A 17,866-nucleotide genomic window follows, 5' to 3' on the forward strand; every position below is an offset into this window, starting at 1 on the left:
CTGGTTGTCAAGGGAACTCCATAATGACAGGCACACAGGTCTTCAACAGACCACCTGCTGTCATAGCAACCCATCGGTGCCCCGCGATTGGGTCACGATGCAGGTGTGCTTTTAATGCCGCTGTCAGCGTTTGATACTGACATTTAACAGATCAACAGTCGTGGCCAGAGCTCTACTCCACCCTCGGCTGTTACAGGCAGGTCCTTGCTGAGACACGCTGCCATTACCTGCTGCGTATGGGGCAAGCTCACCCAGTGAAGCCTGTTCCATACATCCGTTACCGATTTGTGCTATATACACTATACACAGCGAATGTTGGTAAGGGGTTAAGCACTCGCGGGATCGTGGGGGCTCAAACAATTGGACAACTGCGATCAGGAAATTATCCCCTATCTCAGGTATAGGGAAGAACGTTCATACTTAAGAATTTCTTTGTAAGGTCAAAGTTGGCTCTGTCACAAAGGGAGTTGAAAATTGAACTTCATAACACAGTATGGATTCCCCCTCCTTTAGTGGTAGCTTCAGGCACCTAGAACATTAGGTATATCATGCGCATCAGCGCTCCAAGGTGTAACACAAAAAATAAAAGGCAGATGATGTGGGAGTTGTATTATTTATTTATGAAATTTGCAACAATTTGAATTGATCTGCTATCCTGCATCATAAGTGTAGCTGACCCTTCCCCAATATCCCCCTCTGCTTGCTTCCCTTTTTACTACACTCTAGGCTCATTGACACAAGCCTGGTTTGTATGTTTTTTCTGATGTGCCATCATTCCTTTATTTACTTTCTCAAATAACACATCCTCAATGATGTAACACCATTTTTTTAGGTGCTGTAAACTTTTATGTTGGAAGTAAAATACATTGTCACTCCAATAATATGCAAACTACGGTACATCTACTTATGTTGTAGTTTTACCAGCACATAACTGAGTGTTATTGTCAGTAAAGTTTGTAGGCACTCTTCACATTAAACTAAATACGGTAGCTACATGGCTGGACATGTGATTTCTTTATACTTTAGGCACTTTTCAAATGTCAAGTAGTTATTTTGGTTATTAGGTTGCATTTTGGGATCAGAAAAACTGCCCTAAAACATTCCAGTACCAGAATGTTTCTCACCAAATAAACTGTTGCCAACTGGATTCTTTTCATTTTTTTTCCCTCTAATTGACATACCGTATGTACTCGAGTATAAGCCGAGACCCCTAACTTTGCCACAGCAGAGGACGCGGAAGACACACCGGCGCGATGGAATGGGGACAAGTGAATATCGCGCAATGCTGCTCACCCTCCCCATTAGGCCGGCGTCACACTCGGCGTATAAAAATACGGTCCGTAATTTACGGCCGTAATACGCAGAATAGTCTCCAAAATAGTGGTCCGTATCTCCTCCGTAGGCAGGGTGTGTCAGCGTATTTTGCGCATGGCATCCTCCATATGTAATCCGTATGGCATCCGTACTGCGAGATTTTCTCACAGGCTTGCAAAACCGACATACGGACATACAATGGATCCATGTTCTCAAAAAATCATAACATATATACTGTATGTGTATATATATATATATATATATATATATATATATATATATATATTTATTTTTTTTTTTCTGCGATATAGCAGAAAGCCGGTAACTCAATTGCCGGCTTTTGCTATCTCCTTCCTAAACCCGACATGATATGAGACATGGTTTACATACAGTAAATCATCTCATATCCCCATTTTTTTTTTTTTTTTGCATATTCCACACTACTAATGTTAGTAGTGTGTATGTGCAAAATCTGGGCGCTCTAGCTATTAAATTTAAGGGTTAAATGGCGGAAAAAATTGGCGTGGGCTCCCGCGCAATTTTCTCCGCCAAAGTAGTAAAGCCAGTGACTGAGGGCAGATATTAATAGCCTGGAGAGGGTCCACGGTTTTTGCCCCCCCCCCCCCCCGGCTAAAAACATCTGCCCCCAGCCACCCCAGAAAAGGCACATCTGGAAGATGCGCCTATTCTGGCACTTGGCCACTCTCTTCCCATTCCCGTGTAGCGGTGGGATAGGGGTAATGAAGGGTTAATGTCACCTTGCTATTGTAAGGTGACATTAAGCCAGATTAATAATGGAGAGGCGTCAATTATGACACCTATCCATTATTAATCTAATAGCATTAAATGGTTAAAAAAACACAAACATTATTAAAAATTATTTTAATGAAATAAACAGTTTGTTTTAATATTTTATTGCTCTCTCAATCCACCTGAAGACCCTCGCTCTGTAACAAAGGAAAAATAATAAACCAACAATATACATACCTTCCGATGATCTGTAACGTCCCACGATGTAAATCCATCTGAAGGGGTTAAAATATTTTACAGGCAGGAGCTCTGCTATAATGCAGCTGTGCTCATGCCTGTAAAACTCGGGGAATGTAGTTACCTTCATTCGCGGTGATGCGCCCTCTGCTGGATGTCCTCATATGAACTCGAGCCTGGGAGCTTTCCAGTATGCAATCCGTATTTTCAGCACCTCTTACGTCCGTAAAACTCGCTGGTGTGAGGCCGGCCTTATACTCACCTGCTCCCGGCGCAGTCCCTGGCAGCTTCCCTGATGGTCTTCTCTGGGCGCTGACAGCTTCTTCCAGCGTTAAGCGGTTACCGGTACCGCTCATTACAGTAATGAATATGCAGCTCCACCCCTATAGGAGTGGAGTCGTGTCCATTTTCATTACTGTAATGAGCGGTACCATGTGACTGCTCAACGCTGGAAGAAGATGTCAGCTCCCGGAGACCATCGGAGATGCAGGGACCACGCCAGGAGCAAGTGAGTATGTGACAACTGACGCTCCCCCACCGAGCCCACCCCCCACCCAGGGACAATGACCCGAGTATAAGCCGAGAGGGGCATTTTCAGCCTAAAAAAAATGTGCTGAAAATCTTGACTTATACTCGAGTATATACGGTATATGGAAAATGGATCATGACACATGGTCATCTGTTAAAGCACCATTCCAGCGTGTTGTTTTTTTTTGTTTGTTTGTTTTTTCATTGCACCGCTAGTGTTTTAAATGTAATTTGAAAACCTAAGCAATGTGAACAAGAGTATCAATCTCCGACAATCAAGAAAAACCCTTTAAAAAATAGCTTTTATTAGCTAAAAATACCAAAATACTCTCAAATGTACATCTAGGTCTGTATGCTCCGTACAATTATTTAGATACAGGAAATAAACTAGGAGAATACAGAAAAATCTTCACCCTTAATAACCCTTCCTGGCCGCAGAGGTTGGCACCCTAAGAGTTCGATGTGGTGCCCCCGATCAACATGGGCTGTCCCATCTTGACCCTCAACAGACCTCTGACATTTAACAGATCAACAGTCCTGGTCAGAGCTCTACTCCATCTTTGGCTGTTACAGGCAGGTATAAACAGATGAACATGTATACAGGCACCAGATGCCATCAAATGGGGTGCCAAGGTACAAATGTCTCCCAAATATGCGCACACAAAATTACTTTGGGGTTACTTTATGAATTCCCCACCCCCACCCCCTAAAAATTTAAAATAAATAAAAAATAAAAATAAAACCTATTCTGATAGGCAGTTTTTTGTTGTTTTTTTTTGTGTGGTTTTTTTTTTCCAAGCATGCATAAACAAAAATTTGTTTGGAATTGTGGTTCCAACTGAGAATGGATTGGGTCCAGTGCTATGCCTCTCTGGGCGCAAGCGCCACCATTGTCGTGACTCTGGAGGCGGTGCTACCACACGCACAGGGAACCGGAAACCGTCCCAGTCTTGAGGAACATTGCATTCTGGAGTAGTAGGATGTGTCGGGACGCCGGTATCTCCACGGATTTCTTTGCCCAGGGAACATGGGACACTGTGTTCCCCGGTTGGCAGGCAACGCAGGATGCTGCGGAGTCTGGTGCTAGGCAGTGGTGGGTTTGTATCGATTCTGCTGTGCAAGTTGGCAAGGAGTGGTTGTTTGGGGTGATTGGGAGGTATTCAACACCTGATCATTTCCTTCAGCATCAGGCGGTCTTTTTAACCCTGTTCCCAGCTCTGATCTTTGCTGTTTATTGAAGTTCCTGTGTATTGTGGCACTTCCAGTCTTGGTTGCTCTCTTTCAGGGTTGGACTTGGGGTTTGTTTCCCTTTCTCTTGGTGCTACACTCTTGCAGAGATATCTACACTATCTCGACTAGGCTCTGACCACGTTGCCATACGCAACAGCAGGCGTGAGAAGGGCTCTGCCAAAGTTCCCATTTACTGGGAATGGAATGAAGAGTATCCCGGCCATTTAAGGCTCGCTTAGCTGAGGCAGCTTGCTCCAAGTGTGTCTGTGTTTGCTCCTTTGCTGGTTTGATGCCAGTCTTGTCGGGTCTCTCTACGATTGCTAATAACAAAAATAGATTTTTTTTACTTTGCTTTTTCTTTTTCACATCTGTATTTGGAATGTTTTCCATTTTGTATGGCTAATTGGGAAGAAAACAAAAAGGTTATGGCTCTTGGAAGAAGAGGAGGAAAAAGAGATCCACGGACGTTTGCATGAGCCCTTACTGTGACTTTTACAGCAGTCTCTTTCCAATCTGATTTTTGCCTGTATATTCTTAGTCTTATTCTATAAAAATGTTGTTTTTGTGCTTCATTGCTCCTATTCTCCTTAAATTCACCTGAATCACAGTTGTTCTAAATACTAATGAAACCATTTTACATTGTAATTGTTGTTTTTGTTTTTCCCCCTCTCTTGGCAGTCATTTCAAGGAAGCCAGGGTCGAGCTTATCTATTCAATTCTGTGTGAGTATTCAAACAAAATGATATTGCATGTAATGCCCAATAATAACTCCATAAATGAGAGATATATATATATATATATATATATATATATATATATATATATATATATATATATATATATATATATATATATATATATATATATATATATATAAAATATATTATGCGGGTCAGCCAGAGCAGTGTATTCTGAGAGACCGCCATCAATGTCCACTTGTAACTGCACCTTATTATGTGCTGTAATAATTACCCACATAATGATGGTTGATAAATTATATTTGTAGATCAGCACTGTGAGAACAACACACAGAAAGAGATAAATTGAAAAAAAAAAAATCCCAGATAAAGAAACTTACTAAAGGTACCTTCACACTCAGCGACGCTGCAGCGATACCGACAACGATGTCGATTGCTGCAGCGTCGCTGTTTGGTCTCTGGAGAGCTGTCACACAGACGGCTCTCCAGCGACCAACGATGCCGGTAACCAGGGTAAACATCGGGTTACTAAGCGCAGGGCTGCGCTTAGTAACCCGATGTTTACCCTGGTTACCATCGTAAAAGTAAAAAAAACAAACACTACATACTTACCTTCCGCTGTCTGTCCCCGGCGCTCTGCTTTCCTGCACTGACTGTGAGCACAGCGGCCGGAAAGCACAGCGGTGATGTCACCGCTCTGCTTTCCGGCTGGCCGGCGCTCACAGCCAGTGCAGGAAGCACAGCGCTGGGGACAGACAGCTGAAGGTAAGTATGTAGTGTTTGTTTTTTTTACTTTTACGATGGTAACCAGGGTAAACATCGGGTTACTAAGTGCGGCCCTGCGCTTAGTAACCCGATGTTTACCCTGGTTACCAGTGAAGACATCGCTGAATCGGCGTCACACACGCCGATTCAGCGATGTCTGCAGGGAGTCCAGCGACGAAATAAAGTCCTGGACTTTCTGCAGCGACCAACAATCTCCCAGCAGGGGCCTGATCGTTGGTCGCTGTCACACTGAACGATATCGCTAGCCAGGACGCTGCAACGTCACGGATCGCTAGCGATATCGTTCAGTGTGAAGGTACCTTAACACAGGTCCGATTACCAATGCACTAGCAGGATGCAGTAGATGATGATAACAGGTGGGGTTTGCAAAATACTGATGAGGCAACCTCTCACAAACCTACCAATTCATGGAGGGGGTGGTTGCCTAGTATTAAAAATGCACAACTGAGGCTTACATTGATGACTTCCATACTGTTAGATCAGGCGGGATGCCCAGCACTATATAAGTGCAGCCCATACGGTCAGACACCCTAATTTACCCAACCAGCATAGAAGGGCCCAGCTGCATCCTTTATAAAAATTGAAAAATTTGCAGTGAAAATGTTTGGCCAAAATACGCAAGCAACCCCCCACGTCAAGGGTTGTCATACTTCCAAGTCCCTATACTAAATTCAAAAACTGCTCACATAGGATATAAATTGAAGAAATATCACAAAAAAAAAGCAGCCTTACCAACTCCAGGTCAGATTACCAATGCAGTAGATCCCTCATGGAAGAACTGTACCCATGTTGGCTCTTTAGCATCAATTCTTATGTGATATTTTGGTATCATTACAATCAAGTATAAGGGGCCTCCTGTCCCCCAACAGACAGGTGGGAAGACATAAGGATTTGATTGGAATTTAGTCGCCCTATCCTTTTGTTCTGGAAGCCGATATGCCGTGGAGTACACAGGAGCGCTCGGACAATGCGTCCTGTGTATGAGGGGTCGGGAAAGATGGCTTGATTGTCCAACAGACTGTTACCCAATGTGTATGGTCAACTTAAAAAAAAAAAAATAAAAAATAAAAAAATCAGACGCTGTTGGATGACTTCTATTTGCGTGTTTTGGTCGTATTACCCTTGAGTGCGCAATGTAACCCCCAGTTACTTGTGTTATGTATAAGCGACTGCGTGCAAACTCTTGTCATGCGACAGGTGTTGCACCCCAAAGGCATTGTGTACGTAACAAATTCTCAGTCATTGAGGTATCATATGAGCGTAGTCAATAATTTACACCAGTGTTGGCCTCTAAGCATTCTGCCTATAGGCAGTTATTTGGTCTCTTTTTTTTTTTTTTTTTTTTTTTTTACTGTTATTACAAGTGTACGAGATGTGTGTGTATTTATGTATATGATGTAATTTATGTCATTATGTAATTTAATGAGCAGTCTAGATATTTCTGCAATTCACTGTTTTGAATTTTTTTTTTTTTTTTTTTATTGTAGTGTTAATGTTGGTTGCGGACCTGCAGAAGAACGCGTGTTGCTTACAGGACTTCATGCTGTAGCAGATATCTACTGTGAAAATTGCAAAACCACATTGGGTTGGAAATATGTAAGTATTTGATTGACATCCATGAGAAATAGTGTTTAACACTGTAATTGTTGGCGTCCGCAACAAGTTCCTGAATAGATCCCAGCTATTATCTGAAAGAAGTCTTGTACATTAGCTTACTAATGACCCTTGTGTATTGCGGAATCTACGTGTTAATTCCGTTTTTCTTAATATTAGCAGTTATTTGCTTTTAGGCTATGGCACCATAATGACAAGTAGTCTCAAACTACCCCAGTGTTTGCAAAACGAGGAGAAAATTCTCACTCTCTCGGAATCCTTGCAATTGTGTGAATTTTTTTTCCCATTTAGATAAGCGTTTTTGATATTAGACAGTGGCAATTTTTAAATTTTAACAACTCTGTGGAGCACTAATGGGAGTTGTCCATGCTTGGGGATCAAGTCTGCAGTCATTCTGAGACTGCAGACTTATGGATCCTCACATCAATCAGTGTGCGCACGGTCAGTATTCCAAAGGCAGTTGCTGGGAGTCGGCTGTCATGTGATCACAATTATGTGATTTGCATACTTCAGGCCACCGAATAGATATGTCCGGCCTTGCTAAATTCACTTCCAACATCAGCTGATATCAGCAGGTTTCACCAACATTCTGATGTTTCTGACCTTCCCACTATCATCATGGGTGACTTCATCATCCCCATTGACACCCACCAATTGGCAGCCTCGAATCTCCTGTCACTTCCTTCATCCTTTGGTTTTGCACAATGGTCCTCTACATGCACCCACACAGCCGGACATACACTGGACCTCATTTTCACCAGTCTGTTCCCTGTCTGACCACTATCACATTTGCATCCCTGACCTATACACCTGCACCCTAAGCTAGCGGACACCCGGAGAAACCGCTCATGTGCATTCTGACTCTCTTCTACCACTGTCAACCGTATCCTGACTTCACGACACAAACACAGCCACCGTTTACTACAATGCCACACTGGCATCAGCTATTGACTCGCTCTCCCATCTTGTACATTGCAAAGGGCAATGAATCAATAGACAACCCTGGTACAACCAAACTCAAATAGCTTTGGCAAGAGTCAAGGGTTGCAGAGTATCACTGGAAGAAAACAAACTCGCATGTAGACTTCACCAAATTCAATTAAGCAATTCTCATATTCAAGTCTGCCATCACCTCTCCTAAACAGGACTATTTCACAGCCCTCATTTTCCTTAACCTATAATCCCAAACAGTTTAACACTTTTAACTCCCAACTCCATCCACAGTTGTCCCCTTTAGCCTCCCTCATTTCTACAGAAGACATGGCCACACATTTCAAAAATAAGTCTTTACTGTTCAACCACCACACCCCCCCCCCCCCCCCCCATAACCTTTCTTTGCACCATCAATGAAGGAAGGCTTAATTGTGTTTTTCCAAATCGCATATCTCCATTTTGCCCTATCCCTTCCCATCTCCTCCTTGACCTCCCCACTCAGTTTATCCCAGCCCTATCCCATCTCTTCAACTTATTAACCTCTGGTGTTTTCCTTTTTTCTTTCAAATATGCAGCAATCACACCTATTCTGGAGAACTAATCATTTGACCCATCCTCTACATCCAGCTGTTGCACCAATTTTGCTACTCCTGTTTGCTTATAAATTCCTAGAACAGCACGTGCACATTGAACTTTTCTCACACCTCTCGTCCAACTTGCTCTTGGACCGTCTACAATCCGGCATCTGTCCCCATAACTCCACTGAAACTGCTCTAACCAAAGTTGTCAATGACTTACTTGCCTGCATAGCCAATAGACAGTTCTCTATTCTCCTATGTTTAGACCTGTGGACCTTTGTCACATTCGACCACTCTCTCCGACTACAGATCCTCTCTTGACAAAAAAAAGGTCTTGCCCACTCCTGGATAACCCCATACCTCACATGCTGCACATTGAGTCACGCATCCTATGCTACTTTGTCATCCCACACTCGGTCGATGTACATCAAGGCTCTGTCCTGTGACTCCCTACTCTTCTCAATCTATACCTTTGGCCAAGGACAACTAAAGTCCCATGTCTTCCAGTATGATCTATACTCAGACACCCCAATCTACCTCTCTGGCCCAGACATCGCCTCTCTGCTGTGCAGAATCCCAGAGTGGCTTTAAACCATATCATCCTTCTCATCAGGCTTCCTTAAACTGGCCAAAACATAATTAATTATCCTTCCTCCATCTCTCCTGACTCCCCTACCCAATCTGTCATTATAAACCATATCACGCTTTCCCCTGAACCAGAAGTCTGATGCCTGAGCAACCCGATACTCTGCCTTGTTCATCAAACCGCACATCCAAGCTCTTTGCCCCCTTCTGCCAATTCCAACTCAAAAATATTTCCAGAATGTCCCTTCCTCCAATCTACTAAAAGGTTAGTGCACGTCCTCATCTCCCACATTAACTACTGCAACATCCTTCTCCACTGTGGCCTCCCAACTAACATTCTCACACCTATTTAGTCCATTTTTAACTCTGATGCCTTATTAATCCATCTCTCCTCAATACAGTCATGGCCAAAATTTTTGAGAATGACACCAAAATTATATTTTCACTTGATCTGCTGCCCTCTGGTTTTTGTTAGTGTTTGTCTGATGTTTATATCACATACAGAGATATAATTGCAATCATATTATGAGTACCAATAGGTTATATTGACAGTTAGAATGAGTTAATGCAGCAAGTCAATATTTGCAGTGTTGACCCTTCTTCTTCAAGACCTCTGCAATTCTCCCTGGCATGCTCTCAATCAACTTCTGGACCAAATCCTGACTGATAGCAGTCCATTCTTGCATAATCAATGCTTGCATTTTGCCAGAATTTGTTGGTTTTTGTTTGTCCACCAGTCTCTTGATTGACCACAAGTTCTCAATGGGATTAAGATCTGGGGAGTTTCCAGGCCATGGACCCAAAATCTCTGTTTTGTTCCATGAGCCATTTAGTTATCACCTTTGCTTTATGGCAAGGTGCTCCATCATGCTGGAAAAGGCATTGTTGGGCGCCAAACTGCTCTTGGACGGTTGGGAGAAGTTGCTCTTGGAGGACATTCTGGTACCATTCTTTATTCATGGCTGTGTTTTTAGGCAAGACTGTGAGTGTGCCGATTCCCTTGGCAGAGAAGCAACCCCACACATGAATGGTTTCAGGATGCTTTACAGTTGGCATGAGACAAGACTGGTGGTAGCGCTCACCTCTTCTTCTCCAAATAAGCTGCTTTCCAGATGTCCCAAACAATCGAAAAGGGGATTCATCAGAGAAAATGACTTTGCCCCAGTCCTCAGCAGTCCACTCCCTGTACCTTTTGCAGAATATCAGTCGGTCCCTGATGTTTTTTCTGGAGAGAAGTGGCTTCTTTGCTGCCCGCCTTGAAACCAGCCCTTGCTCAAAGAGTCTCCGCCTCACAGTGTGTGCAGAAGCACTCACACCAGCCTGCTGCCATTCCTGAGCAAGCTCGGCACTGCTGGTAGTCCGATCCTGCAGCTGAAACAGTTTTAAGATACGGTCCTGGCCCTTGCTGGTCTTTCTTGGGCGCCCTGAAGCCTTTTTGACAACAATGGAAGCTCTCTCCTTGAAGTTCTTGATGATGCGATAGATTGTTGACTGAGGTGCAATCTTTGTAGCTGCGATACTCTTCCCTGTTAAGCCATTTTTGTGCAGTGCAATGATGGCTGCACGTGTTTCTTTAGCGATAACCATGGTTAACTGAAGAGAAACAATGATACAAAGCACCAGCCTCCTTTTTAAAGTGTCCAGTGATGTCATTCTTACTTAATCATGACTGACTGATCGCCAGCCCTGTCCTCATCAACACCCACACCTGTGTTAATGGATCAATCACTAAAACGATGTTAGCTGCTCCTTTTAAGGCAGGACTGCAATGATGTTGAAATGTGTTTTGGGGGTTAAAGTTCATTTTCTGGTCAAATATTGACTTTGCAAGTACAGTAATTGCTGTTAAGCTGATCACTCTGACATTCAGGAGTATATGCAAATTGCCATTAAAAAAAATGAAGCAGTAGACTTTGGAAAAATTAATATTTGTCTCATTCTCAAAATTTTTGTCCATGACTGTACTCCTCCACCTCTCTGCAAATCTCTTCATTGGCTCCAAATTTCCCAAAGGATACAGTCAGTATTAATACTGACCTACAAACCTGTCCATAATCTGTCTGTTCCATTTATTTCCAAATTAATCTCCCGATATCCCATACATAACCTATGTTATTCACAAAACCGCCTTCCCTCCATACGTTTCTCAAATCGCCTTCATGGCTTTTTGGGAGCATCCAACATTCAGAACCTTTAAGACAGAGCCTGAAAACCAATCTCTAAGAAAACTGAGCTTGCACCAACCTGCTGTCACCTTACCAGGATCGGCACTGATGCAATTCCTCCCCCCAACCTCATGATGGCACGGTCCTTTCTGCTCTGCACATGTCTGTCACTTTTTTTAATTTTTGCACACTGTAATATTTGTATTTTGTATTCAAACCCTTTTCACAAGTACGGCACCATGGAATCAATGGATGGCAAGACGAACAAACCAATTTTGGAACAAATCCAGCTAGACATGTCACTAAAAGCAAGGATCACCAAGCTACGACTTGCCTACTTTGGACAACTCGTACAAAGAGAGTAATCCATGGAAAAGGACATTATGGTCAGAAGGAACAAGATAAGAGGAAAACCAACAACTAGATGGCTCAATAATTTTAAGATAATGGTGGACAGTACCCTGGTGTACCTATCTAGACTTCAACAAGATCAATCTTCCTACAGATCGTTCCTCCTTCAAATCGCCATGGCTCAAGATCGAGCTAAAGACCACTAAATAAAAAAAAAAAGTTTAAGTTCTCACCGATTCACATTATCAATATCCATAATAACTTGTTCATCGGTGGGGGTCTGACCTGCACAGATCGGGGAACTTATTCCCATTAGCATGGAGCAGCAGTGAGCATGACTGACCTATACTCCAGTCTGCCTGCAGCCCCACAGACAATGCATGCAGCAGTTATAAGGTGTCCGAGCTGCCGCAGCAACTTGTAATGGAGATTAAAGTTCTTTTCTGGGGCTAAAAGTGCCCATTTCTGCCAAAAGGTTGATACATAAAATGAGAACAATGGGGATAGGGGGAAAATATGTGCAAGTGGGTTATGAGCTGGCTCGGGGATAGGAAACAAAGGGAGGTTATTAATGGAGCACACTCGGACTGGATCACAGCAGTGGAGTACCACAGGGGTCAGTATTGGGCCCTCATTTTTGTTTTTAATTATTCATGAATGACCTTGTAAGGGTCATACAGAGTAGAATTTCAATATTTGCAGATGACACTAAACTCTGCAAGGTAATAAATACAGAGGAGGACAATTTTATGTTACAGGATGATTTATGTAAACTAGAAGCTTGGGCTGATGGCAAATGAGCTTTAATGTGGATAAATGTAAGGTCATGCACTTGGGTAGAGCAAATAAGATGTATAATTATGTGCATAATTGTAAAACACTTTGCAAAACAGTCAATGAAAAAGACCTGGGTGTATGGGTGGACAACAAACTCGCATTTAGTGGCCAGTGTCTGGCAGCTGCTACAAAGGCAAATAAAATAATGGGATGCATTAAAAGAGGCATAGATGCTCATGAGAACATAATTTTACCTCTATACAAGTCACTAGTTCGACCACACTTAGAATACTGTGCACAGTTCTGGTCTCCGGTGTATAAGAAAGACATAGCTGAACTAGAGCGGGTGCAGAGAAGAGCGACCAAGGTTATTAGAGGACTGGGGGGTCTGCAATACCAAGATAGGTTACTACACTTAGGGTTATTTAGCTTGGAAAAACAAAGGCTATGGGGTGATCTTATTTTAATGTATAAATTATATGAGGGGACAGTATGGAGACCTTTCTAATGACCTTTTTACTCATAGACCTGAGACAGGGACAAGGGGGCATCCTCTACATCTGGAGCATAGTAACAGACGCTGGTTCTTTACTGTAAGAGCAGTGAGACTATGGAACTTTCTGCCGTATGATGTTGTAATGAGTGATTCATTACTTAAATTTAAGAGGGGACTGGATGCCTTTCTGGAAAAGTATAATGTTACAGGTTATTTTACACTACTGTAGATTTCTTGATATGGCGTTGATCCAGGAAACTAGTCTGATTGCCGTATGTGGAGTCGGGAAGGAATTTTTTTCCCCAATGTGGAGCTTACGGTTTGCCACATGGTTTTTTTTTTTAGCCTTCCTCTGGATCAACATGTTAGGGCATGTTAGGTTAGGCTATGGGTTGAACTAGATGGACTTAAAGTCTTCCTTCAACCTTAATAATTATGTTAAATCTGTCCAGGTCACAGTGGTGGAACACCTATTGATCAGTACGTTATTACGTATCCTATGGACAGGTGATAATTTGTTTCAGTTGAACAACCCCTTTATGGCTCACTCACACAAGAATATAAAGTGGCCGAGTGCTAAGGGGCAGCACAGATCTGTGATTGTTTTTCTGATGTCTATTTTGCATGATAAAATCATCGCAGCATTCTTTGATTGCATCCGAAAATCTGATCACACTCGCCTATACAAGTCTATGGGTGTGTGCGAAACATCAGACTGCATTCTGATGTCAACCTAGTGCAGTCCGATTTACTGCAGATGAGAGGAGATGGAAAAATTACTTTCTCCATCTCCTCCGCACCTGTGCTATGATTCTGTCATGCAAGAGGATCGGAGCACTAAGCACTGACACTCGGCTGAAACTCTGACAAAGTTTGATCCAAGTATCACTTGCATAATCTGTCTCTGATTCTAATAAACCTTCTATTAAATGCTTATTGTGTACCTTGAAGTCCATTCTAGGGATTTGAACCACATCTATAAACTATCGGTCACACAATCCTTATCCTGAATTCATGTCCTCTTCCTCCGTGTGACTATACTTTGGTAGCCGGAAATATGTACTATACTAATCGGAGCTGAAGAACTTGCCATGGCCAAGTGTTTTGCCAGCTTTTTCCTGCACTGTGGCAACTGTCTGTTATTGCTGATAAAGGCAGGGCCTGTTTGCACTGATTCATGTAGGGCATACTGGATGCTTGCACTATATTTAGCTTCCCTGGAAGATTGTTTTTATCAGTACACCAGTTACATATGACTCTCTAGAGATAATAGAATTTCACATTTGGCTTCTGAGCTTTAACCTTGGTAGCAGTGGGAGGACTTTTTTTTTTTTTTTCTTTCTTGGCAATGTATTGAATTTTATTGATTTGATCATTTTTGAATGAGAACTCTGCAGTGAGACAGAAGTGATGAGCCTAAAATTTTTACGCATGTTTGCAGTACCTTGCCTAATATTTGTATTGCTCCTTTTTTGTATTTTTTAGATCTGATAAATGCCCCCCCCCCCCTTTTATTTTTCTCTCCTTTCAGTCCTAATAGTCCCAATTGAGCAGAATTAATCTGCAGCATCACACACACACCACATATTTTGTAGGTGTAATTTCAAGAAGATCTGGACATTTTATTATTTGTTAATCATGCGCATTCTGCACTACTGATTCCAAAATATATTCTTGAATCCCTAATTGGCCTTCAAGTGATGAAAGTTGATCCCTCTCTGTGGTAGACAAATGCTTTAATCTGTTGCATTGACCATCTTGAGCCAATTATAAAGTAATAAACAAAAGTTCTCCTTATACGGGGTTAATTCTCAGGATCTGCCTGTTGGTGTGGTGTAATATATAGGAATTGTGCTACAGTTGGGTACAGAATATATACAGTATGTACACAATTTTCATTTGCTACAACCGCCAAATGACCATAGCTATCTATGTACCCTCACTAGTCTGTCAAAATGTCAGATGTTTAATTCAAGGCGATGTCTAGGCGTGTGGTAAATTTTGGCTGTCTACTTACAAAGATGAACAAAGACTGGCTACTGCATTTGGCTTAATTAGCTGAATGAAGGTGAACTTGTCGTCTTGTGAAGTGTGCTGGGACTGTTCTAAAATGATAAATTAAAAAGATAGAATTGAATGGTCATTTTGTTGTCTGATTGGCATTCCAGATTCCTTTAAATCTGTTTTTATAGTCAAACATTGCTCTATATGAAGACCGAAAATATTCCGTTAAATCAGTCACTTCATCCCCATCACAGCACTGAAACCTTCTGTACTATCTGTATCTTTCTGGGCTAGTTATGAGTTGTTAGCGCTTGTTGTTTTTCTATAGGAATTTGTATGCAATGAAACCGGTCTGATCAGTGCAGTCCACAAATGTCTGGCTCAGTTACCCCACTATTACAGGAAATCTGTCACGACCATTTTCGATCCCATCGGAGATCAGCATGTGGTATTGACAGATGCGGATTCCAGCGATGTCGTATCCTGGGCTATTTGCTGCAGTTTTAATAAAATTGCAGTTTTATCAACCGAATGTCACTGGTGACCAGTACACCAGCTGTCATGTAGTCCTCCAGGTTCATGAGCTCTGTATAACCCTGCCCCCATCGTGGATTGGCAGCTTTCTACATGTGCACAGTGGTGGTGTTATATGGAGCTCATGAATATGGAGAACTACATTGAGACACATGTACTAGTCCTCAATTGATCTTCTTGCTGATAAAACACTGATTTGTATATGATGCCGCTGTGCTGATTGAGGAAAGCGGAGCACAATTAGTGAAGGAACATAGTTATATGAAAAAGTTTGAGCACCCCTATTAATCTTAAGCTTAATGTTTTATAAAAATTGTTTTTTTTGCAACAGCTATTTCAGTTTCATATATCTAATAACTGTTGGACACAGTAATGTTTCTGCCTTGAAATGAGATTTATTGTACTAACAGAAAATGTGCAATCTGCATTCAAACAAAATTTCACAGGTGCATAAGTATGGGCACCCCACCAGAAAAGTGACATTAATATTTAGTAGATCCTCCTTTTGCAAAAATAACAGCCTCTAGTCGCTTCCTATAGCTTTTAATGAGTTCCTGGATGAAGGTATTTTTGACCATTCCTCTTTACAAAACAATTCCAGTTCAGTTAAGTTTGATGGTCGCCGAGCATGGACAGCCCTCTTCAAATGATCCCACAGATGTTCAATGATATTCAGGTCTGGGGATTGGGATGGCCATTCCAGAACAGTGTAATTGTTCCTCTGCATGAATGCCTGAGTAGATTTGGAGCGGTGTTTTGGATCATTGTCTTGCTGGAAGATCCATCCCCTGCGTAACTTCAACTTTGTCACTGATTCATGAACATTATTGTCAAGAATCTGCTGATACTGAGAGGAATCCATGCGTCCCTCAACTTTAACAAGATTCCCGGTGCCGGCATTGGCCACACAGCCCCAAAGCATGATGGAACCTCCACCAAATTTTACTGTGGGTGGCAAGTGTTTTTCTTGGAATGCTGTGTTTTTTCGCCGCCATGCAGAACGCCTTTTTGTATGACCAAACAACTCAATCTTGGTTTCATCAGTCCACAGGACCTTCTTCCAAAAAGAAATTGGCTTCTCCAAATGTGCTTTTGCATACCTCAGCCGACTCTGTTTGTGGCGTGCTTGCAGAAACTGCTTCTTTCGCATCACTCTCCCATACAGCTTCTCCTTGTGCAAAATGCGTTGTATAGTTGACCGATGCACAGTGACACCATCTGCAGCAAGTTGAAGCTGCAGCTCTCTGGAGGTGGTCTGAGGATTGTCCTTGACTGATCTCACCATTCTTCTTCTCTGCCTTTCTGATGTTTTTCTTGGCCTGCCACTTCTGGCCTTAGTAAAAAGAGGGAGACACAAAAGCGCAAATAGGGTCTTATCAAACGTTACACAAAGTTGCCCACCAAGAAAACTACTCACCTGGTGAGATTAAAGGAAGGACATATATTAATGGCGGCTGCTGCAGATCCACAGGTCAGTGCAGGACCTGATTGAAGCACACACTTAGATAGGAGAAAAAAGGATCATCCCCGCGCTGCCGCAAGAAGAATTTCAAAAATTGTAGAGGTTTTCAACGTGGTTTATTCTACGCGTTTCAGGGTTCAGGTGACCCCTTCATCAGGACATACCACAAATATTGACAATATTTGTGGTATGTCCTGATGAAGGGGTCACCTGAACCCTGAAACGCGTAGAATAAACCACGTTGAAAACCTCTACAATTTTTGAAATTCTTCTTGCGGCAGCGCGGGGATGATCCTTTTTTCTCCTATCTAAGTGTGTACTTCTGGCCTTAACAAGAACTGTACCTGTGTTCTTCCATTTCCTTACTATGTTCCTCAAAGTGGAAATTGACAGGTTAAATCTCTGAGACAGCTTTTTGTATCCTTCCCCTGAACAACTATGTTGAATAATCTTTGTTTTCAGATCATTAGACAGTTGTTTTGAGGAGCCCATGATGCCAATCTTCAGAGGAGATTCAAACAGGAGAACAACTTGCAAGTGGCCACTTTAAGTAGCTTTTCTCATGATTGCATACACCTGGCTATGAAGTTCAAAGCTCAATGAGGTTAGAAAACCAAAAAAAGTGCTTTAGTAAGTCAGTAAAAAGTAGGTAGGAGTATTTAAAACAAAAAAATACTTATGCACCTGTCAAATTTTGTTTGAATGCAGATTGCACGTTTTCTGTTAGTACAATAAACCTCATTTCAAGGCAGAAACATTACTGTGTCCAACAGTTATTAGATATATGAAACTGAAATAGCTGTTGCAAGAAAAACAATTTTTAT

General features: G+C 42.1%; 1 protein-coding gene across 1 annotated transcript in view; it reads left to right on the plus strand.

The window, feature by feature from the left end:
* The window catches only part of YPEL2 (yippee like 2), a 128,878-nt gene that overhangs the window by 108,095 nt on the left and 2,917 nt on the right, over positions 1-17,866 (plus strand). The window contains exons 3-4 of the mRNA XM_069757181.1: positions 4,738-4,781; positions 7,031-7,139. Coding sequence (XP_069613282.1) covers positions 4,738-4,781; positions 7,031-7,139 — 153 coding nt within the window. The remainder of the gene's footprint in view (positions 1-4,737; positions 4,782-7,030; positions 7,140-17,866) is intronic.

The sequence above is a fragment of the Ranitomeya imitator genome, chromosome 3 (assembly GCF_032444005.1).
Source record: "Ranitomeya imitator isolate aRanImi1 chromosome 3, aRanImi1.pri, whole genome shotgun sequence".
In the NCBI taxonomy this organism is placed as follows: domain Eukaryota; kingdom Metazoa; phylum Chordata; class Amphibia; order Anura; family Dendrobatidae; genus Ranitomeya; species Ranitomeya imitator.